Here is a 21618-nt window from a genome sequence, read left to right on the forward strand (position 1 = left end):
GTAAATAAATGAATGAACACTGTTGATTTAATATGCACTAGGAATAGTATGAAGCCCAATCTTGAAATTATTTAAAAGTAAACATAAAATATTCATAGCAGGGAATCCTGAACTTTTGAGCTGGGGCCATGAAGGGTTGTCAGGTGATACCAGAGGCAGGTACAGTGGAATGGACTGCACTTTCAGAAGCACGTTCAGGATTTGTAAAATGTCTGTGAAATGACTTCTTTTCTCCTCAAAGCTATTAAAACTGTCTTGTGTGTGGATGAATACATACTTGGGATGGGCAAAGGAGCTTTAGTGGTTCTGATACAGAGCAGCACAGGCTCTAGGCCCTCTCAGTCACGACTTTAGAAACTGAAGGACGGGGGAGCCTCTGCTGCTCCATTGTAGTAGTTTGGCTGTGTTACAGGAGGCATCGCCGCCCTTTTTGGAGCTGTTCTGGAGCTGGCTCTGAGCCTCGTTTATTCCTGTCTTTGAGTAAGAGATGGATATAAATAAATTAGTGCAGCTAATTGCTTTAATACCCTGGACTGCTCCTTAGGAGTCAGGCAGCTCTGGGCAGCCTACGGGCTAACATTGAAAGCCAGCGCTTGGGACTGGCTCATTATGTTATTAACTCTTTTTGAGCCTCTTATGCTTTAAGATAAGTATTAAATATGGGCACAAGTGGTACAGATGTGGAAGAAAAAGGGTGTATTTTCTTCCTTCTCTTTCTAGGCTTTATGTGTCTATATTTTAAAAACTTATGGCAGGGACTTCCCTGGTGGTCTAGTGGCTAAGACTCTGTGTTCCCAATGCAGGGGGCCCAGGTTCAATCCCTCATCAAGGAACTAGATCCCATATGCTACATCTAATAGCTCACATGCCACAACTAAAGATCCTACATGCAACTAACATCCGGCACAGCCAAATAAATAAGTGATTTTTAAAAATAAATAAATAAATAAAAGCTTATGGTGGTCAAAAATTCGATGTGTGAAATGGTAGTTATTCAGCGAGATGATGTTGTAAATTTAAATTATGCACCTAATCTAGCATTGAATATGAGCATTTAGTTTGGTTTACATCTCTTTTCTTCCAGTTTTGCCCTCTTTAAGATCACACACCTTAATAATTAAGATTGCAGCATTGTCAAAGTTTCTGTTTTGCTGAATGACAAAACCATGTTTTCTTTTTATAGGAGGGAAAATAGGAACCATGGGAAGACAGTCATAAAGTTGTCTTAGTTTAACTGCCTATGGATTGATTTATTTGATTATTCCCTAACTTTTTGTATATTTGAGGTGACCTTGGTTTTTTTTTTTTTCAATAGGACCAACCAATGGGAGGCTGGGAGATGATCAGAAAAATTGGAGACACATCAGTGAGTTACAAATATACCTCAAGATATGTGCTGAAGGCAGGCCAGACTGTTACAGTAAGTTAATTTAGTCATCACTTAATTTCATTATCTTAACCAATAATTAAAGTAATTGAAACCATTTTGGTTTAAAGAGACAGTTTAGATATGGGCATTAAAACGTTTTTGACATTATTAGGAAATTACAAGTGCTACCAAAGATTTAAAAAATTCTGTGTTTTTGAGATGGTAATTGACTGTTAAAAGTGAAAGAATTGGCCTCTGAAATAGTTTTATCTACTCTAGCAGATATTACCAGCTGATTCCCCCCACCCCTCCCTGCTTGTCTCCCCACGAAAGAAAAACAAAACAAAAAAAACTGTTGCTTCTTGAGTGTTACCTGGTAGCCCAGTGTAATGCAGGAGATACTACTTGGCATAAAGAACTGTTAGGAGGTGATCTATTAATGCTGAGGTATGCCTTAAATCAGCAGTCTTTAGCCTTAGGTGAGGATCAGTATCATCTGGATAGTGTTTTGGTGTCTAGACTGGTGGTGTCTACCTCACTCTTAGTTACCATCTCTGAGGTTGGTGTACGGACTTGTTTTAACAAAAGTTACTAGGGCTCCAAGATCAGTGTGGATGGTGACTGTAGCCATGAAATTAAAAGGTGCCTGCTCCTTGGAAGAATAGCTATGTCAAACCTAGGCAGTGTATTAAAAAGCAGAGACTTCACTTTGCCCACAAAGGTCTGTTTAGTCAAAGCTATGGTTTTTCCATTGTCATGTATGAATGTGAGAGTTGGATCATAAAGAAGGCTGAACGCCAAGGAATTGATGCTTTCAAACTGTGGTGTTGGAGAAGATTCTTGAGAGTCCCTTGGAGACTCCAAGGAGATCAAACCAGTCAATCCCAAAGGAAATCAACCCTGAATATTCATTGGAAGGTCTGGTGCTGAAGCTCCAATACTTTGGCACTTCAGCGCCAAAGAAGAGTGGACTCATTGGAAAAGACTCTGATGTTGGGAAAGATTGAGGGCAAGAGAAGGGGGCAACAGAGGATGAGATGGTTGGATAACATCACTGACTCAGTGGATATGAGTTTGAGCAAACTCCAGGAGATAGTGAAGGACAGGAAGCTTGGCATGCTGCGGTTCACAGGGTCACAAAGAGTTGGACACCACTTAGCGACTGAACACAGCTAGGTGATAGGTACTGTTAAGTATCATTCTCTAGACATAATATTTTAGCAAGATCAGCGTGGTCTTTCAGATTATCTAAGCTGTCAAGATTTAGAGGGCGACGGGCTTCGTGTCCTTCTGACTCTGCTTTGAATTCTAAATGGTGCTTTGTGGTTGTGTTCTGCAGTTGCACGTATGTAATCATTACTAAGTATTACTGACTCACTTTTTAGAGAAATATTTTCCCTTGAGCAAACACACAATTCCTTTGTTTTTACTCAGTAAGGAGACTTAGCAAACAAAATATGTTAAGTTTGATACAGATTTTAAAGAAGTCACTGTTTTCATCTGTAAAGAATGTTGAAGTGGCTGTCCTTTTATCAGTTCTTTTTAAAAAATATTAAATGTTTAATATTTTATGATTGATGCAAACCTTACTTAGTGTTGAATATCAAAGCTTCAAATAGGTTAGAACTTCTCTTTTAAAAAATGTATTCATAGAACTTGCCACCACATTATGAAAATATCAGATGCTAATTTTGTAATAATTGGTGAAAATGGGAACATACCCTAACCACACTGTCTTTTCTTCTCTTCTGTGATTACTATAGTGAGACAAAATTGCTCAGTCCTATTGTGTGTCATGTGGAAGCTGCATAATGTGTTGGAAAGAATCTGACATTTTAATTCAGAATTTTCAGATTTTGAGTGTGCTCTTTATCTCTTTAAAGTAGTATAAAACCGTTAGGCCAGTCATCTGCTTTTTCCACTGAATGTAGTTCCTCAGTGACTAAATATATATATATATATATATTCTGTGGATCTAGGGGAGAAATCAGTTTTCACATAAAAAAGTAATACTTCTTTTTTTTTCATTTGTTAACTGGCATTAAATGTGTTACTAAGCTCTGTGGAACATGGTAGTGATAAGTAATCTTCCTGTAAAATTGTACAAGACAAGGCAATAGCAAAGATCAGTTTAAAACTCTAGACCCGAAGTAAGGGAACTACATACGTAATTTGAAATTTTCATGTAGCCACATTTAAAACAAGTGAAAAAGAAAGGTGAAATTAATTTTAGAACTATCTTTTATTTAACTCAGTGTCTAAAATATTATCATTTCACCAATTCATTATTATATCATAATCAATAGAAAAAATTACTAGATATTTTACTTTTTTTTTTTACTAAATCTTTATACTTACTAGCCATGTTTCAAGTGCTCAAAAGCTTCATATGACTACCATGTTGAACAGTACAGCTCTAGGACATATTAGTTTTAGGTTAAATTACCCAGTAAGGTTACTGATGTGTTATTATTATTATTAACACTAGATCAAGTGTATGATTCCATATGGAATAGTGAAAAGTATAGCTTGAGGTTAGATTAATATTCCACAAAACCCGAAGGTCAGCCTGGATCCAGTTCTTTTTTTCAGTTTTATCCTAGTAAATGCTCTCTGCCCTTTTCCATTTATAAAGCTGATGGAAGATTTGGAAGCTTCAAAGGAGCTAAAGAGGAAAGGGGTTTCTCCTAATTAGTAGTTGATAAAGTTTTCTCCCCATTTAAAAAGATACCAGCTTATACCATCTCCAGTCTTCATTTTGCCATTGTATGGCCCTTTATGTTCCTAAACAATGTATGGAGTACAAAACTTTGCTATCTGTTTTCATATGGTCTTTTGGAAAGATCAGGACTGGTCATAGTGTCCCTACAGAGGTTTGTAGAGGTGTAGTGTTATGCTCACTGGTAAAGAATCTGCCTGCAATGCAGGAGACATAGGAGACCTGGGTTTGATCCCTGGGTCAAAAGATCCCATGGAGAAGGCAATGGCTACCTACTCCAGTATTCTTGCCTGGAGAATTCCATGGACAGAGGAGCCTGGCAGGCTACAATCCATGGGGTCGCAAAGAGTCAGACATGATTGAGGGACTATCACATCACATATCACACATATATGTCCATAATTCAAACCCAGGTTTTCTAACTTTCAAGTTTTCTCTATTCTACCAGTACTCTTCTGCCAGTAAATACATTAAAATATTGCAGAATTTCCTTGTTTAGGAAAAGGGAAATATTTCTTTTGTTTGTTTTGTCTGTTTCGATAGCAGTCATGTTTTCCATTGAATAATGAGTGATTTTCTGTTTCCTGACTTCTTTTTGGAATTCAGTCTCAGACATTCTGGGATATTATGACAGTGTCCCTAGTTGGGTATGTACCACTTTCCATTACCGTATTCTAGATAGGCTGTCTGCTGCAGAGATTGCTAGAGAAGTTAGTCATCTCCTCAGTTCCTGCTGTAGGCAGCTAGAGAATCCCACTGGAGCAGGGCAGAAGGCTCTACATGGAAGGATGGCTCATAAGACCCGTAGAATAATAGAGTGCTGGCAGTGAGAGCTTATATTCATTGAGTCAGCCACCTCCTCTTTATCAGTTCAGTTGCTCAGTCGTGTGTGATTCTTTGCGACCCCATGAACCGCAGCAGACCAGGCCTCCCTGTCCATCACCAACTCCCGGAGTCTACCCAAACCCATATCCATTGAGTCGGTGATGCCATCCAACCATCTCATCATCTGTCGTCCCCTTCTCCTCCTGCCCTCAATCTTTCCCAGCATCAGGGTCTTTTCAAATGAGTCAGCTCTTTGCATCAGGTGGCCCAAGTATTGGGGTTTCAGCTTCAGCTCCTCTTTCTGGGTCATCATTTTCCTTCACAGTAGTCCCATGTATTAACAGGACCATTTCTGTCCCATTGGAGGGTAAAAGTAAGGTAGCTTGATCAAGGTGAGCTGACACGTTAGGAGAGCTAGGATATGAATCTAGTCCTTGTAGCAGCATTTTTACTTATTAGATGGGGAAGCTGAGGTCTGGATGAGCTCTGTGGCTCTTGGAAGCATAACTGGTTAATATAGCAAGGCTGAAGCTAGGCCATAGTCCTGGAAATTCTAGAATCACTCCTCTTACAAGATGTTAAAAAGTCTCATCATTATGTTATTGGCACGTGGGAGAGCAGGGCTGTGCATAGACTGATTTGATTTCCTTTCTCTTTCCCAGATCTGGGCTGCGAATGCCGGTGTCACAGCCAGTCCTCCCACCGACCTCATCTGGAAGAACCAGAACTCTTGGGGCACTGGCGAAGATGTGAAGGTTATATTGAAAAATTCTCAGGGAGAAGTATGTATCGGTTTTACCAAAGTGTCATTTTTTTTTTAATTGAAGTATAGTTGATTTATAGTGTTGTGTTAATTACTGCTGTACAACAAAGTGATTCAGTTATACACATATGTGTATTTGTAAAAAAATATTATTTTCCGTTATGGTTTATCATAGGATATTGAATGTATTGTTTCTCTGTGCTATTATAAAGTAGGGCCTTATTTATCCATTCAATCTGTAAAAGCGTACTTCTGCTAACCCCAACCTCCCATTCCATCCCTCCCCCAAACCCCTCCCCCTTGGCAACCAAAAGTCTGTTATCTATGTCCCCACCACGGTGTCAATTTCATTTGAGAGTTCATCGTGCAAATGTGATTTCTTTTCAAGGATGAAATCAAATGTGAAGTAACTGATTGCTTAAATCAGACCAAGGCTGCTGAGTCAGTCAAAGTAAAGCTAAGTGCAGGTTTTAGATTTTAGGAATGAAATATGAGTTTGTCGTAGTTTTAGATTTTAGGTTTTAGATTTTAGGAATGAAATACGAGTTTGTCGTAGTTTTGATTGTTAGCACAGATTCCAGAATTCAGTCTGTTTTCAGTTTCTGTCTCCACTGCCCAGTGACCTTGTGACTTTAGGTGAGTTCCTTCAGCTCTCTTAGTTTTATCATTTTAAAGTGAAGATGGTAATAACAAAGTACGATAAATGAGATGATAATATAATAAGAGTAATATAAATGCAACAGTCCTTGGGAAGTGCTCAGAATGGTATCTGGCCTCTGGTAAATGCTTATATTATTAACCTTGTTACTAGCTTTCCACATGCCTGTGAAACTGAGTTTAAAGATTGAGGAGTGTACCTTTGCTTGATGAGTATGTTTAACATATCAGTCATAGAATTCTTGTCAAAGAACCTAACCTACCCCTGTTGTCACATAAAGACGCCTCTAAGTTCCCCCAGCCACACACACATACTAAGAGATCAGAGTGTCTGCAAAGGAAGGCATGGTTACAGGTCAGGAGTTCTTCTCTGCTCCCATAGTGCCAGGTTACAGCCCTTGCCTTGCTTGTCAGGTTGTCGTGTCTCACTAGAGTAATAAGCACACAGGGATAAGGAGCTGTTCTGAGTTTTCCTGGCACATATTCAGTAAGAATTAATAGATAAAATTTTAGAAAAATCAAACATAGACCTTCACTTAAGTACAGAGAAATAAAGTTATTAACTGCATTCACGATGGGTTCTGAGGTGTTTGCGTATGAGGCACCTTATTCCCAGCCATCTTCCCACCCGTCCTTCACTGTGAACATCTGCTGGTGTTTAGACCTCTCTTCGTATGGAACTGAACTCACTGTCTGCTGAAAGAAGAATGCCCTTGATCTCAGACTGAGGCTGAAAATGAAAGGGCATCTGATTTTTTTTCACTGTAGACCTCAGTACAGTTCACCTCCAAATACCTCCTAGGTTCTCAGGGTTGGAGGGTGTTTAAAAATGCCTTCAGTAATTGACAAACTTCAAGGAACCGAATCTTCCTCCTCTTCTCAGCATGGAGCCCTGCTTACTTATTGCCTTTAGCACTTTGGAACTCTTCCCAGCTGTAGCTGGTGCTGCCCGAGTGCTGAAATTACTGCAGCTTCTAAATTGGTAGTTTCTGCAAGGTCTGAAACTGGAGGAGCGCATGTGTTTTTCAAAATGTTATGAGTGACGATTCACACAGATTGAAAAGTGCTGTTAATAAGGGGCCATGGTAGATGAAATAGGTTTTTATGAGCCATGGAATCTAGTCCCATCTTTTTTGTGTGTGAAAACATGTTCCAACTTAGAAACGATCTTATAGGAAGATAATTCAGGATGCAGGAGGTTTAAAAGCCCACAAAATAGGTTCAAGGACAAGTGAACAAAGTAGATACCATGACATGGGGTATGTCTAGAGGTAGTGTTACTGATGACGTAGCAATATAGCTGACTGAAGCTTAGGTTTCCCTTCATAATCCAAACCACTGAATATTAGATTGTTGAGTTTGTTTGCCTGTTCTTTTAACAAACTTCTGTCTTCTGCTTGCTAGACTCTGTAAAGTGACTTCTGTCAGAAATGAGCAAAGTAGTATGAATACGATTCTTATTTCTGTGATTGTCAGACAAGTACTTTTGGCATTTATATATTTCATTCTGTAAGGCCATGTTCATTAGTAGGTTCCAGACTGTATTTATCATAATTCATAATTACCACCTGTAAAGACCATTTTTTCTATAACATTGTAGGTAACTGACTTACTAAGTCAACTTAATTTTTCAATGCATGTTTTCTTGCTGAGGCATTGGAGATATCAGGAAACCCAATTAAACTGGCTTTAAAGTAATGGGGATATGTGAGCTCACAATGCAACAATCCAGGGAGAGTGGACTTGATCCACTGGCTCACCCAGCGTCCCCAGGGATCTTTCTGCGGTCTGTTTCCTGGGATCTGTCCGCGGTCTGTTTCCTGGGATCTTTCCGCGGTCTGTTTCCTGGGATCTGTCCGCGGTCTGTTTCCTGGGATCTGTCCGCGGTCTGTTTCCTGGGATCTGTCCGCGGTCTGTTTCCTGGGATCTTTCCGCGGTCTGTTTCCTGGGATCTGTCTGCAGTCTGTTTCCTGAGTGTCTCCCTCATGGATGCAAGACAGCTGCTGGCTGGAGGTGCCGTCATTCCAGATTGACTTCTTGTGGGCAGGAGCATGGTCCCGGTCAGGTCCTCGCCTGGGCTTCACTCTTGTTTTACCAGCCTGGATCATATGCCCATCTCTTAGCTAGTTCCTGGAGTTGGGAGGACAGAATTTGAGCTTGAGCCCTCCTCCACCTCCACGGCTAGATCACACTCCGCTCCTTGTGACACACACGTCACATCTCCATGTGAGAGAGGGTACCCAGGTAAAACTGCATTCTTAATGAGAAATGAGTGGGGTGGAATGCTGGTGGGTTAAAAGCAGTAAGTGTCACCACAGAAAACATGGATTATTATTATTTTTTTTTTAATGAGGAAAATAATAAAGCGGTCTCTCTGTACCTCTAAAATACAGGCGTCCCTGAAACTTTTGTACATGTAGATACTACTTGTGTGTCCTGAGACCCCATAGTTTAACAGCCAGCCTCTTTATCAATAAAAACCACCTTGATTTGTGGTAATTGCTGGTTTCTGTGGTGTGAATACTCACACTGGTGATTCCAGGCTACCCACATGGCATGACTGAGTGCGGAGTTGGAGAGACAGCATGGGAGCTAGCCCTGCTGCACTGCTGGGTAGATGGTGTACCTGTACGTACCCAGGCTTTATCTGGACAGACCCGTGACGTGTTGATAGAGAAGCAAACCATCTGTGTGTGCCTTTCAGATCACTGATACGGTTCAGTGTCCTTCTAAGAGGAATTTTTTTGGTAAAGACATTTATCTTTAGTACCTTTTGGGGCCTAAACCTCCCAACAAGTTTTGATTCTGAATTTTATTATTTTTTTATTTAAATCTGTAGACATTTAGCTCACTTATATTCCATACAGGCTTTCTGCATTAGATTAATTGGTTTTTAAATGTTGTCAAATGAAAAGTGCTTAACAGCAGGCTTAAATTAAAGGCAGTTGTGCTGAAGTAATTCATAATTAATGAAGTTTGGCAAATTGCTATTTTCTAAGCTTCTCATTTGAGGCTCATAGTCTGGTGTTTTATCACAAGCTCTAAGAGCCAGTGTTTCCATATGGGATGTGTACATTGTCATGAGCTGCTAGAAGCTGAAATGTGAGAATTCTGTAACACTTTTTTTTTTAACCATCTTTTTTTTAAAAACCTTCCTTCTTTCCTTCCAGCTGTGTTGGGTCTTTGTTGCTGTGCGTGGGTTTTCTCTAGTTGCAGCTTGCTGGGGCTACTCTAGTTGTGCATGGGCTTCTCATGGCAGTGGCTCCTTTTGTTGCAGAGCACGGGTTCTAGGGCGCACAGACTCAGTGGCTGTGGTGCATGGGCTTAGTTGCCCCAAGGCCTGTGGAATCTTCCCAGACAAGGGATTGAACTTGTGTCCCCTGCACTGGCAGGCAGATTCTCAACTGATGGACAACCAGGAAGTCTGAGAATTCTGTAACTGATTTTGTGTGACTTTTCTTATTTTAAGATGACTTGAGGGAAGCTAGATACTCTGAAAACTTTTAGAGAGTCCTTTTTCTGTTTTGTGTGCCACCATACCTCAGTGTATATCTTAGTTCAAAGAGCTGTAACTGATCTAAGGATTCACATGCTTTTTTATTAGTACTCATTTGGTTTAAGCAATCTGACACAGACTGATCTCACAGAATAGAAGTTTCTGGCTAATTGAGACTCAAAATGGTCTATCTTCCTTGGCCATGCAGCAAAAATCAAAAGTCTATACAAAACATTACTGTGCTACCTCAGCTTCATTTATAAACTATATCCATGGATATACTTTAAATTGAAGTCTCATGTTTCTGACATTGTTCTCTGATTTTCTTCCTTTGCCAGTTTAAACTAGTTGGTCCATGTTTTAAGTTTCAGATAAGCTTTTACTCACATGATTTTTGCATCTTCATCTGGACTTACCTTTCTTGAGTGACCTTAAGACACAATACAGAGTAAAATTAGAAGCTCTGTAGCACTCTAGGACCCATTACTTGCTGCTAGATCATCAGGTTAGCCTTGTGCTTAAACAAAAACGCTGCTGCATTTGTGCAAGTCAGCATTCTCTATAGGAAAGTCATCTGTATTTGCGCCTACTTTCTGTTACACCAGTGAATGACAAGTCAGTTTTTTTGTGCAGAGTTCATTGGGACTTCACTAGCATGTTATGAATAAATACTGTTCCTGTGTTTTGATTCCATTTCTTTTAAGAGGAACTAGTTGCTGAAGGGATGAAAGCGTGTCCTTTTCAGTCTCAGGAGGTCTTCTTGCTACCAGGATCCCTGAGAGCACAGCAGTTGGCCTCTGACTTCATTTTATTCAGCATTTATTTAGTACCCTCTCTTTTCTAGGAGCCACGCTCTTTAAGCTGAATTCATGTTGAGTATTATAAAGAATTTAGTGTGCCAAATCATTTACAGAATTCTTAGTAACAGAATGGGATAAAAAGTCGTGGAAACTTCTCAGTGGGTATTTCAAATTGGATCCCAGTAGCTTCCCTGCAAGGAATATTGAAGATCTAAGAACTGCTACTAATTATGCAAAAATTCCTGTTTAGTAGTTGAAGTACTGATGAACCACTTAAAAAAAAGTCCCTGATGTAGGAATACAGTTTCTTAAATTTATGCAAAGAAAGGATGTCCTCCCACAGACTTGGTGGTTTTAAGTATAGTGTTTTAACTTAAAATCAAACTCTTGTTTAGGAGGTTGCTCAGAGAAGTACAGTCTTCAAAACAACCATACCCGAAGAGGAAGAGGAGGAGGAAGAAGCAGCCGAAGTGGCTGTCGAGGAGGAACTTTTCCACCAGCAGGTATTACTTCAATATAGTTCTTTTTAAATTTTATTAACATAGTTACATGAAGACCAAAACCAATAGTGGGGCTTGTTGTTTTTTTTTTTTTTCCTTTTCCCCTATTACTTGATGAACCAAATCAGTGATCTACCAAGTGGGGTTTGTTTTTCCTGAGGGGATGTTCAAGATATAGTACGTTTGAGTACTGGAAGAAAATGTTAGCCCTTCTTTTTAAAAAATTATTTCTTATATTGAATTTCAGTTTTGTCTTTTGTTTTATAATGTATGTCATATGTTATAGCAGGACATGTGTGCCGCATAAGTATATATGGATTGGAATGCATGCTCAGAATTATTTATTGAAGGGTTCTTTGAGTTTAGACGGCTAAGTTAGAGTAGGTATCTACATATAAACTTTAAAAAAAGAGTAATATTCAATTTCAATGTGAAGCAAAATTCTTGCTGTCTTAAGTTTTAATCATTTAATTGCAAGCTAGATTTTAGCTGATGCTTGGACTTTTGAGAGCCCTTGAAATAAAGGAACTCCAAATTTGATTTTAATTAATTAAATTGGAATTATTAATAAGTAATAAGCCTTCAGTTTATATTCTCAAGCTGTTCAAGTCTGATCATTAATCAAAATTCCTACTCTTATCCTTATAAGACTTTATCACCATGTCTCTAGATTTATAAATCTGTTCATTGGCCTTAATTAGCCCCAGTCCTGCTCCAAATAAACATCCTGTTATGTATTCAGCCTCCAGAGTCAGGAGTTAGGAGCTTGCTCTCTAGAGTGAGAACCACTTGAGCTAGGCTACGGTAGGATGGGTTTTTGGCCTGGATACTTCCTCATACATTTTGGGAGAATATTTAGCACATTATTGCCCTGGGGGTCTGGAGGTTGTGGAAATTAAGGTGTATAGTATTAATACATCTCTGGTGAGTAATGTGTTAAGAACAGGTATTTTATACTCAGATTTAACAAGAAACAGACACGAGATCCATTTCCTGCCCTTATGGGAAGCATTATAATGACTGGTAGTAGAATAATATAAGAGACTAGGGGTTCAGAGCTTGAGTTACAGCAGGTCAAATGCTGGAGAAGGCTCTTTAAGCCACCAGAACAATTGAGAAGATCTCTGGAAAATAGGTTCTGTCCAGTATTTTGAAGGATAGGCAGTTATTTGAGTATGAAAAGTCAGACAGTGGAGTTGTGGGCTTCCCTGGTGGCTCAGACAGTAAAGACTCTACCCCGAAATGTAGGAGACCTGGGTTTGATCCCTGGCTCGGGAAGCTCTTCTGGAGAAGGGAATGGCAACCCATTCCAGTATTGCCTGGAGAATTCCATGGACGGAGGAACCTGACGAGTTACAGTCGATGGGGTCAGAAAGAGTCAGACACAACTGAGTGACTAACACACACCCAGTGCTGTTCTATGGGGGTTTAGATTATCTGTTGTTGCTACATTAAGAAACCACCTTAAAACTCAGTGGGTTAAAACAGTGATTTCTTAATTCCTATGACTGGGCTTAACTGGGCATTTTTTTGATTAACACAATGGAGAATGAAGTGAGTCTTGCAGTTGCATTCAGCTGGAAGCTTGGCTGGGGCTGAAATGCTCTTCATGTCTCTTTCCATGCAGTTTCTTATCATTTGGTGGTTTAACCCAGCCTTCTTTACAACATGGCAGCTGGTTTCCAAGAAGGTAAAAACAGAGAGCACTAGATTTCTTAAAAGCCCATATTCTCTCAGTCAGAGTAAGTCATAGGCCATCTCCAGTTCCGGGGCAGGGGCGGGGGAGCGGTAAACCCTGGGTATCTCATAATGGGAGGAATGGCAGTGAATTTATGAGGATTTTTAATTCATCACAGGGGATATGTCATTAAGGCATAGTGACTAACTTGAGGGCAAGAAGGAAAAAGAAAGATGTGCAAGGTTTTTTAGCTTCTGTGATCAGAAGAAATAATGATACCGAGGTTCAAAAGAAGGAAGATGTAAGGACGGATCAGCTATTTTCACTTCACGTTAGAGAAAGTCCAGTGGCCTTTTGAGTTGATTTGAAGTCTTTTTGTTTGACCTTTAAGAAACCAGTTTCTGTTTAGTCAAGTGGTGAGTCACAGTCATGTTGTGAGATTTTAAGGAATTAGTGAGTGAGAAAGAAATGGGTAGATGGAGCCATTTTGACTTCTCATTTGAAGATCAATACAGTGCAGATGCTTCAGGATCTGAAAGCTGAGGGTCCAGCCAGCCGTATTCTCTGTGTTCAGAAATCCTGTCCACTGATTTCTTGTTTACCAAGTTACAAAAGGATGTTATTGAACAGTGGTTTTCAGCTTCAGCTGCATATTAGAACTACTTTAGGAACTTTAAAATGACTTATAAATAGATACTATTCCCCAGGTAAGTGAGAAATTCTCATTTAATCTAGAGGCCTAGATCAGCTTTTTCTTTAAAAGCTCCTCAGGATTTGTACATGCAGCTAAAGTTGAGAATCAGTGTTTTGGAGTTTGTTTCAGTATCCTAGGGGGCAGTCCATAAGAGAAGGTTAGAAAGGGTGAGAAGTAATAAAGGTCCATTTGGAGGTAAGTGATAATGAATTTGTAGTATCTCTTCCTTATTTTAAAATACTGTGATCCATTGTCTTAGCGCTAAGAGTTTTCTTTCTGTTTTCCTCACCAGGGAGCCCCAAGAGGTTCCAACAGAAGCTGTGCAATTATGTAAACTCAAGTCAACTGTCTTCCTCAGAATAAAGAAGTATGGTAATCCTTACCTACATGCAGTGCAGAGCCTTCTCAGAAGCACAGAATATTTTTATATTCCTTTATGTGAATTTTTAAGCTGCGAATCTGATGGCCTTAATTTCCTTTTTTGACACTGAAAGTTTTGTAAAAGAAATCATATCCATACACTTTGTTGCAAGATGTGAATTATTGACACTGAATTAACTGTACTGTTTGGAAAGGTTCCCTCAAATTTTTTGACATTTTTTTGTATGTGTGTGTTTTTTTTTTAAGTTCTTAGGAGGCGGAGGGGGAGGGTAAATAAACCACTGTGTGTCTGGGTTTAATTTGAAGATTGCTCCATCTAGATTAGCAATCTGCTCTTGATTATCCTCTGCTATATATAACGGTGCTGTGAGGGAGGGGAAAGGCATTTTTCAATATATTGAACTTTTGTACTGAATTTTTTGTAATAAACAATCAAGGCTACAAAAATTTTTTTTAACTAGAAAAGAGAAATTTTGTAAGAAGGCAATATAACCTAATCATCATGTAAGCACTCTGGATGAAGGATTCCACAAAACTTTGTTTTATGGTTACTTCTTCTCTTAGATTCTTAATTCGCAAGGGGAATGGGGGGAGGGGGAGGAGAGGGAAGGGAAGGGTTTCTCCTAAAACGCATTAGTTGTGTTTTTTAAGGTAGTGTAACTTGCTTAAATTTCTTACATGACATTAACAATAAAAGGCTGTTTTAATATTAACCTGCTGTCTGTTTTAACTTTAAAGACATTTTGAGGGGATAAAAATAATTTGGCTTCTTGTTTGAACTAGGTTTTTCTTTAAGGCTCTGACAATGGGAAGATAAACACACAGACTCTTTTGGGGTCTCCCCTGTTTTCAGTACCCTGCTGTCATTAATAATAGCACTTAAAATAAAAGCAATAATAATAGCTAATTTTTTTGGAGCCCAGTTATCATTTATATTTTTTAGCTTATTAACAGTAAGACCTTTTAAAATCTCTTTAAGAAAGCCATGTGGGAACGTAGGGACTATGGGAGAAATTGGGGAAGATATTCCTTTTAAAGGAAAAAGATGGAGATAATATTTCTAGAATCTAGTTTTACTGTCTTAAAATATGGAAGAAATATTCAGCAGTGGCCACAGGACTGGAAAATGTCAGTTTTCATTCCAGTCCCAAAGAAGGGCAATGCCAAAGAATGTTCAAAATATCACACAGTTGCACTCATTTCACATGCTAGCAAGGTAATACTCAAAATCCTCCAAGCTAGGCTTCAACAGTACATGAACCAAGAACTTCCAGATGTATAAGCTGGATTTAGAAAAAACAGGAATCAGAGATCAAATTGCCAACATCCATTGGATCATAGAAAAAGCTAGAGAAGTCTAGAAAAAGATCTGCTTCGTTGACTATGCTAAAGCCTTTGACTGTGTGGATCACAATAAACTGGAAAATTCTGAAAGAGATGGAAATAACAGACCACCTTACCTGCCTCCTGAGAAACCCATATGCAAGTCAAGAAGCAACAATTAGAACTGAATGTGGAACAACAGACCGGTTCAAAATTGGGAAAGGAGTACATCAAGGCCGTATATTGTCACCCTATTTATTAAACATATATGCAGAGTACATCATGCAAAATGCCAGGCTGGAGGAATCACAAGCTGGAATCAAGATAGCTGGGAAAAATATCAATAACCTCAGATACACAGATGACACACCACCCTTGTTGCAGAAAGCAAACAGGAACTAAAGAACCTCTCGATGAAAGGCAAAGAGGAGAGTGAAAAGGGTGGCTTAAAATTCAACATTCAAAAAATGAATCATGGCATCTGGTCCCATCAATTCATGACAAATAGATGGGGAAACAATGGAAACAGTGAAAGACTTTATTTTCTTGCACTCCAAAATCACTGTGGATGGTGACTCAGCCATGAAATTAAAAGATGCTTGCTCCTTAGAAGAAGAGCTATGACAAACCTAGATAGCATATTAAAAAGCAGAGACATTACTTTGCTGACAAAGGTCCATCTAGGCAAAGCTATGATTTTTCCAGTAGTCATTTATATATATGAGAGTTGGACCATAAAGAAGGCTGAGTGCCGAAGAATTGATGCTTTTGAACTGTGGTGTTGGGGAAGGCTCTTGAGAGTACCTTGGACTGCATGGAGATCAAATAAGTCAATCCTTAAGGAAATCAACCCTGAATATTCGTTGGAAGGACTGATGCTGAACTGAAGCTCCAGTACTTTGGCCACCTGATGTGAAGAGCTGACTCATTGGGAAAGACCCTGATGCTAAGAAAGATTTAAGGCAGGAGGAGAAGTGGTCGACAGAGAATGAGACGGTTGGATGGCATCACCAACTCAATGGACATGAGTTGAGCAAGCTCCAGGAGATGGTGAAGGACATGGAAGCCTGGAGTGCTACAAAGAGGTCGAAAAGAGTTGGGCGCGCCTGAGTGACTGAACAACACTGATTAAAATATGGTATGAATGCAGGGAGGTGTGTGCTGTGTGAGGTAGTTCTATATGGTGATAACTAGGGTGTCATTTGTTATGCATTTGGGGGATTTTTATCTTGGGATTGCTTTAGCTCAGTGAGTTCATCTTGTAGAAAGTAGAATATCCAAATTCTCCCTAGACTGAGCTGATGATAACAATTCAGAAGCTAATCCAGAGTCAGTGTTTGCCTTTCTCTTAAAATATTCCTGCAGTAAGCTGTGCAAAGATTAGCAGCTTACACTTGAAAATAACTCACGAAGTCTCAGAATTTCTGTGCTCTGCAGATTTACTGCACACTCTGGTGCTGTCTCAGACACAAGATAAATGCTGGGTTAGAAATCCTGTCTGGTGAAGCAGATAAAATGGTAACTTTTCCACCCAGATTTGTCTTCAGAACGGGAATGGCAGTGCTGTGTGTGGCCCAACTTGGTTGTGAAAAGTTGCCACAAGATGGGGTTCTCGTCATCAGGATCCAACCTAGGTACTTTACTGCTGGATAAATTAGGTTATAGAAATCACTTTAATAGGCATTAAGAAGGGTAGTTTTAATACAGAGGAGTATTATATATGCTCGTGAAATTTAGACTGAAAATCCAGGACTCAGTTAATACGTAGTTGGGTGCCACTGAATATGTGGCAGGAGACTTTGGGGTCTATTTAAAATGACAGACTTTATACCAAAGAGAAGTTTCCTGAACGTGAGCCGCACCTACGGCTGTTCCCACAGAGCGTCATGGGGACAGAGACTCAGGGGCTGCCTCTCTGTGCAGTAGATGCGACTTAGCCTCAGTGGCGGTTAGGGCTGCATTATTGAACTGTTTCATAACGAGGTGGAATTTCCCCCTTTTATCTTGTCTTCAGTGGTCTGGTTTCACTACTGTGTTTAGATACAGATTTATTTTCTTCTCACCTTAGAGTTTTTGACCAAGAAAATTCTGGATGCTCATATTTCATTGAGTATTAGTTCATCCCCTTTTGCTGTTCTTCCCTTTTGGGATTTCTCTCAGGCTTAGACTGAACCTATCCTTTTCCAGGTCTTAGGTTTCTTTGTGCTGTAGTCTCAGTAACTTAGTATTTGCCTCACTAATTATGTCCACAGCCTTGTCTAATCTGTTTATCCCACTTGCAGTTTCTAGTTTGCTTAACTGTACTTTTCATTTCTGAAATTGTGTTTGATATTTTTTCATATTTGGCTGTTCCTTATTCAATTTTTAAAAAAACTATAGTTTTCTTCCTTTGAAAAGGTCATTTTAATCATACTTATTTTATAGTCTCTATATTCTTGAGTTCTTGGCAGTGCTCATGTTTTTTTTCCTCAGCTACCGAAAAATGAATGGTGATTTGTCTCCTCGTGGGGTTTTTAGGATTACAAACTTGTCTTCAGCAAGGGTTCTTTATTTTGCGAGTGGGTCCCTGTCCCAGCGTTTTGCTACAGAATAATTTGGTTGGAAGTTTCCCGTGTGTCTCCTTGGTGATGAGAAGGTACAGTGGTTTGGACCTTCACTGCTGCTTTCTCCCCTTGTGGTAGTGAAGATCCACCAGGCCACTGCTTCAGGGTGTTCTCTGGTTCTCACAGGTGACTTCCACATGCGGTCCCCCAGCCTCAGCAGGAGGTGGTTCTTGCTCTGGGCTGGTGGGTGTTCTGGTCGCCTGCGTTGAGGGCTGCACGGCAGGGTTATGTGCTTTGTGCAGCAGGCCCTCTTCCTTAAATGGACTTAAAGACATGTTTCGTCTTGAGTCTCTAGTCCCTGAGGCTTCTTCAGATCGAGTTCTTTGCTCCCTTATACTTGGACATGTCTTGTTTTTCTAGGCTTGGCCCTGTATTAAAACAAAAATTAGTTCTATATTATCAGTTTTATAGTGGAAAGAAGGGATCATCTTGATCCCTTCATTCCACCATCAAGTGAGTAAGTGAAGTTGTTCAGTTGTGTCCGACTCTGCGCGACCCCATAGACGGCAGCCCACCAGGCTCCCCCATCCCTGGGATTCTCCAGGCAAGAACACTGGAGTGGGTTGCCATTTCCTTCTCCAATGCATGAAAGTGAAAAGTGAAAGTGAAGTCACTCAGTCGTCTCCGACTCTTAGCGACCCCATGGACTGCCGCCCACCAGGCTCCTCCATCCATGGGATTTTCCAGGCAAGAGTACGGAGTGGGTTCCCATTTCCTTCTCCATACAAATAAATGTACTTTATTTGTATGTGTGTATATTTTGAAGAGATACAGTTATGCTAAATCATGCTCCTTTGAGTTTTAGTTTCTTACCCATCATCCCTTTTACCGAATCGTAAATTGCCGAGAAATTTATTTGAATGCCTCTTCTTTTCCTGGCCAAATCACATGTTTAAAACAAAGTGAGAAATTGAAAAGATTCTTTAATCTTTGCTTCTGGGTCATTGGCTTCTCAACAAAGCACAGATCTTCTTAGTTCCATTGCATGAAGTAGCAGCATGGATATGATTTTATGGGGTACCACCAGAGAAGAATGATGAAGATCAAACTTTCAAACCCCTGAAGCAGAGTTCTGGAATTTCCATGATACTTACCTGGCAAAACCCAGAATTCTGAAATTGAGACTGACTCCATTCCTCCCTACCAAAAAAAGGCACCGAAAGAGGTAATGTTTAGCATTCGATGTTTTTGCCATTTGTCTTCTTACTAAAAGGGCTTTCAGAACCAGGTTGATGGGAATGAGGAAAATAGGCAAAATACATGTAAAGCTCACAGAGGTCATATTTGAAGTTGGAGGGAGGGAGCTCCCTCCAGTGTCAAGAGGGAGCTTGACTTTAATGTGTTGAATGGGAAGAATAGTAAACTGATGGAGCAGGACTGGGAGCCAGTGCTGCTTTGCTGTTTTGAAGGGTCAGAGTGTAGGCAGAGGACAATCACTGAGATCCCCTGGGAGCCAGTTTACCCTGGAGACGTGCATCGACAGCAGGGAGTCACCTCACTCCCTACCTCCTATCCTCACTTCCACCATACGAATTTTTCCTTCTCTTTAACAGCGCAGTAAATCCTGTCTTCTGCTAATGTTTCTCAAGAGGCAAAACGCACCTCTCAGTTTAAGGAGACAGCCTGTTCAGTAGCTTGATTACTTATAGCAATAAAACACATATTCAGGTGGATTAGTTACATGAGTACCCCAGCCCATGTGCCTTAATAATTCTCTGCATTTTGTATGCCATTTTCTTAAATAGTGCTGTTGACTTCTTTGGTTTAAAATAGAATCCTCACCTGCCTTTAAGCCTTCTTTCATGACCCACTTGACCCGCAACTCGTGTGCCCTAATCCTCTTTGCCACTAGCATCTGCCAGCCTTCTGACTTTGTCCACACATCCGGCCTGGGGCGGTTCCCCATACAACTGTAACAGTGTCTGGTGCCTTCCCTAGTCTTTGTCTTTCTTCCGTGCTTTGTGACTCCATCTGGGTAACTATTTTCAGACAGTCTGATTTGGTCTGTTAAATAAGCTTGGGTATTTCCATAGCCCCCTCCATATAATCCTATGTCCTATGACAAATTAGCCATGAGTGTAAGCTAAGTGTCCATTGTGTGACCACACCAGAGGGACATGTCTCAAGATAGCAGGTCTCAGGGTGGCAGAAATGGGCTTCCTAGCTTAGTGGCCAAGAGTGATCTTAGTGGCAGTCTTAGATCATTGTCTTGTTTTCCAAATCCCATGACCCAGGTACTCGTTCCCTTCATCCTTCTCTTTTCCCCTCCTTTCTCTCTATGTGAGGCAGGCAGTCTCCCAGCTCACCCCCTGCTTTAGCAAGCGCTGCTTTTTGACCTAGGCCCTGTCAGCTGGTCTATTCTCTTCCAAAACTGGGGTGGTGACCCAGCCTTCTTCTCCACGGCCAGTTCCCCACTTCTTTGGTATGCTGCCTTCCAGTGTTAAGAGGACTAAACCCAAGCTCTTTCAAGGGCCAGAATTTTCCTCTGAATCATTTCCCCAGGTGCCCATTACTCTTCAGTATTTGTCTTGCTAACAAAACAATGTTAGGAAGTTTGAGCATTGGAAAAATGAGCTGAAACGTTCCCTGAGTGCCTTTTGCCTACTTCTTATTCTGTGTTGTGAAAGAAATAGTGGGCCTGGGCTGAACTCTGGGAGGTGCAGCCGTGGGGCCACTAGGACTGGTGCTTATGTTCTTCCGTGTGGGAGAGGAACTGTTGTGGAGAATGAAGGGTTTGGGCCTCAGAGCGGGGATGACTGGGTGACTCAGGGTGCCTCTTAGAAATTCCTACAGGAACCTCAAGCGGGGCCTTAGTTGTGTCGGTACCTGGGGAACGTTGGGAACCCAACCAAGAACGGGCAAGGGCAGTATCCCGGGCATGCAGTGCTGCTCTGACGCTGTGGGGAGCGCAGAATACCACGCTGGTCTCGCGCTCACTCATGGAATAGTTTCAGTCTCATAAAGGAGAATGAAGGAGCCACGAGGAGGAAGAAGGGAGAAAGCGAAAGGATCAGATGTTTGTTGAATGTTCACACGGCCAGGCAGTCTGCTCAGGGGCGTCACAGCAAATGTGAACTCACTTAAGGCTCACAGTGGCACTCTGGGCAAGTGGTGTTGCTCTTGTTTGCAGATGGGGCAACTTGCCCAGCATGTGTGCATGCTCAGTTGGTCCAGCTCTTTGTGATCCCATGGGCTATAACCCTCCAGGCGCCTCTGTTCATGGGATTTCTCAGGCAAGAATACTGGAGTGGGTTGCCATGCCTTCCTCCAGGGGATCTTCTTGACCCACAAATGGAACCCTGCACTGACAGGCGGGTTCTTGACCACTGGTGCCACCCCAACTTGCCCAGAGGTTAAGTCATTTATTCATTCATTCCTTCAACTACCGTTCACTGGCGATTTAGTTTTGCTAGGCATTGCCAAGCAAGCACCTGGAATACCAAGATGAGAGATTCAGCGGTTTTCTTGGGAACTCAGTCTGATTGCCCAAGCCACATTTTTTTTTTTGTTCCTTTTGACCCAGCGGTTTGTGGGATCCTAGTTCCCTGACCAGGGATTGAACCTGGACTCCTGCAGTGGAAGCGTGGAGGCCTAACCACTGGACCGCCAGAGCAATCCCCAGGCCACCATCTTTGATAGCTCTGCCTTTTCTGTTGTCCCAGGCAGCTGTCAGAAAATAATGTACATAGCTAGTATACCAGTGCCAACGGTACTGCTCACTGGCCACAATGAATGGGGACAATCCCAACTGTCAGGTGACCCACCCCCAAGCCCTATTTTAAGTCTCTGGTGTTTCTGATGTTCTTTACA

The 21618-nt window shown here is 40.9% G+C and overlaps 1 protein-coding gene across 1 annotated transcript in view; it reads left to right on the top strand.

The window, feature by feature from the left end:
* The window catches only part of LMNB1 (lamin B1), a 52791-nt gene extending 38196 nt beyond the window's left edge, over positions 1–14595 (top strand). The window contains exons 8-11 of the mRNA XM_027547012.1: positions 1316–1420; positions 5576–5695; positions 11025–11132; positions 13794–14595. Of these exons, the coding sequence (XP_027402813.1) occupies positions 1316–1420; positions 5576–5695; positions 11025–11132; positions 13794–13835 (375 nt within the window). The 3' untranslated portion in view covers positions 13836–14595. The remainder of the gene's footprint in view (positions 1–1315; positions 1421–5575; positions 5696–11024; positions 11133–13793) is intronic.
* Positions 14596–21618: the final 7023 nt, after the last annotated feature.

The sequence above is a fragment of the Bos indicus x Bos taurus genome, chromosome 7 (assembly GCF_003369695.1).
Source record: "Bos indicus x Bos taurus breed Angus x Brahman F1 hybrid chromosome 7, Bos_hybrid_MaternalHap_v2.0, whole genome shotgun sequence".
In the NCBI taxonomy this organism is placed as follows: domain Eukaryota; kingdom Metazoa; phylum Chordata; class Mammalia; order Artiodactyla; family Bovidae; genus Bos; species Bos indicus x Bos taurus.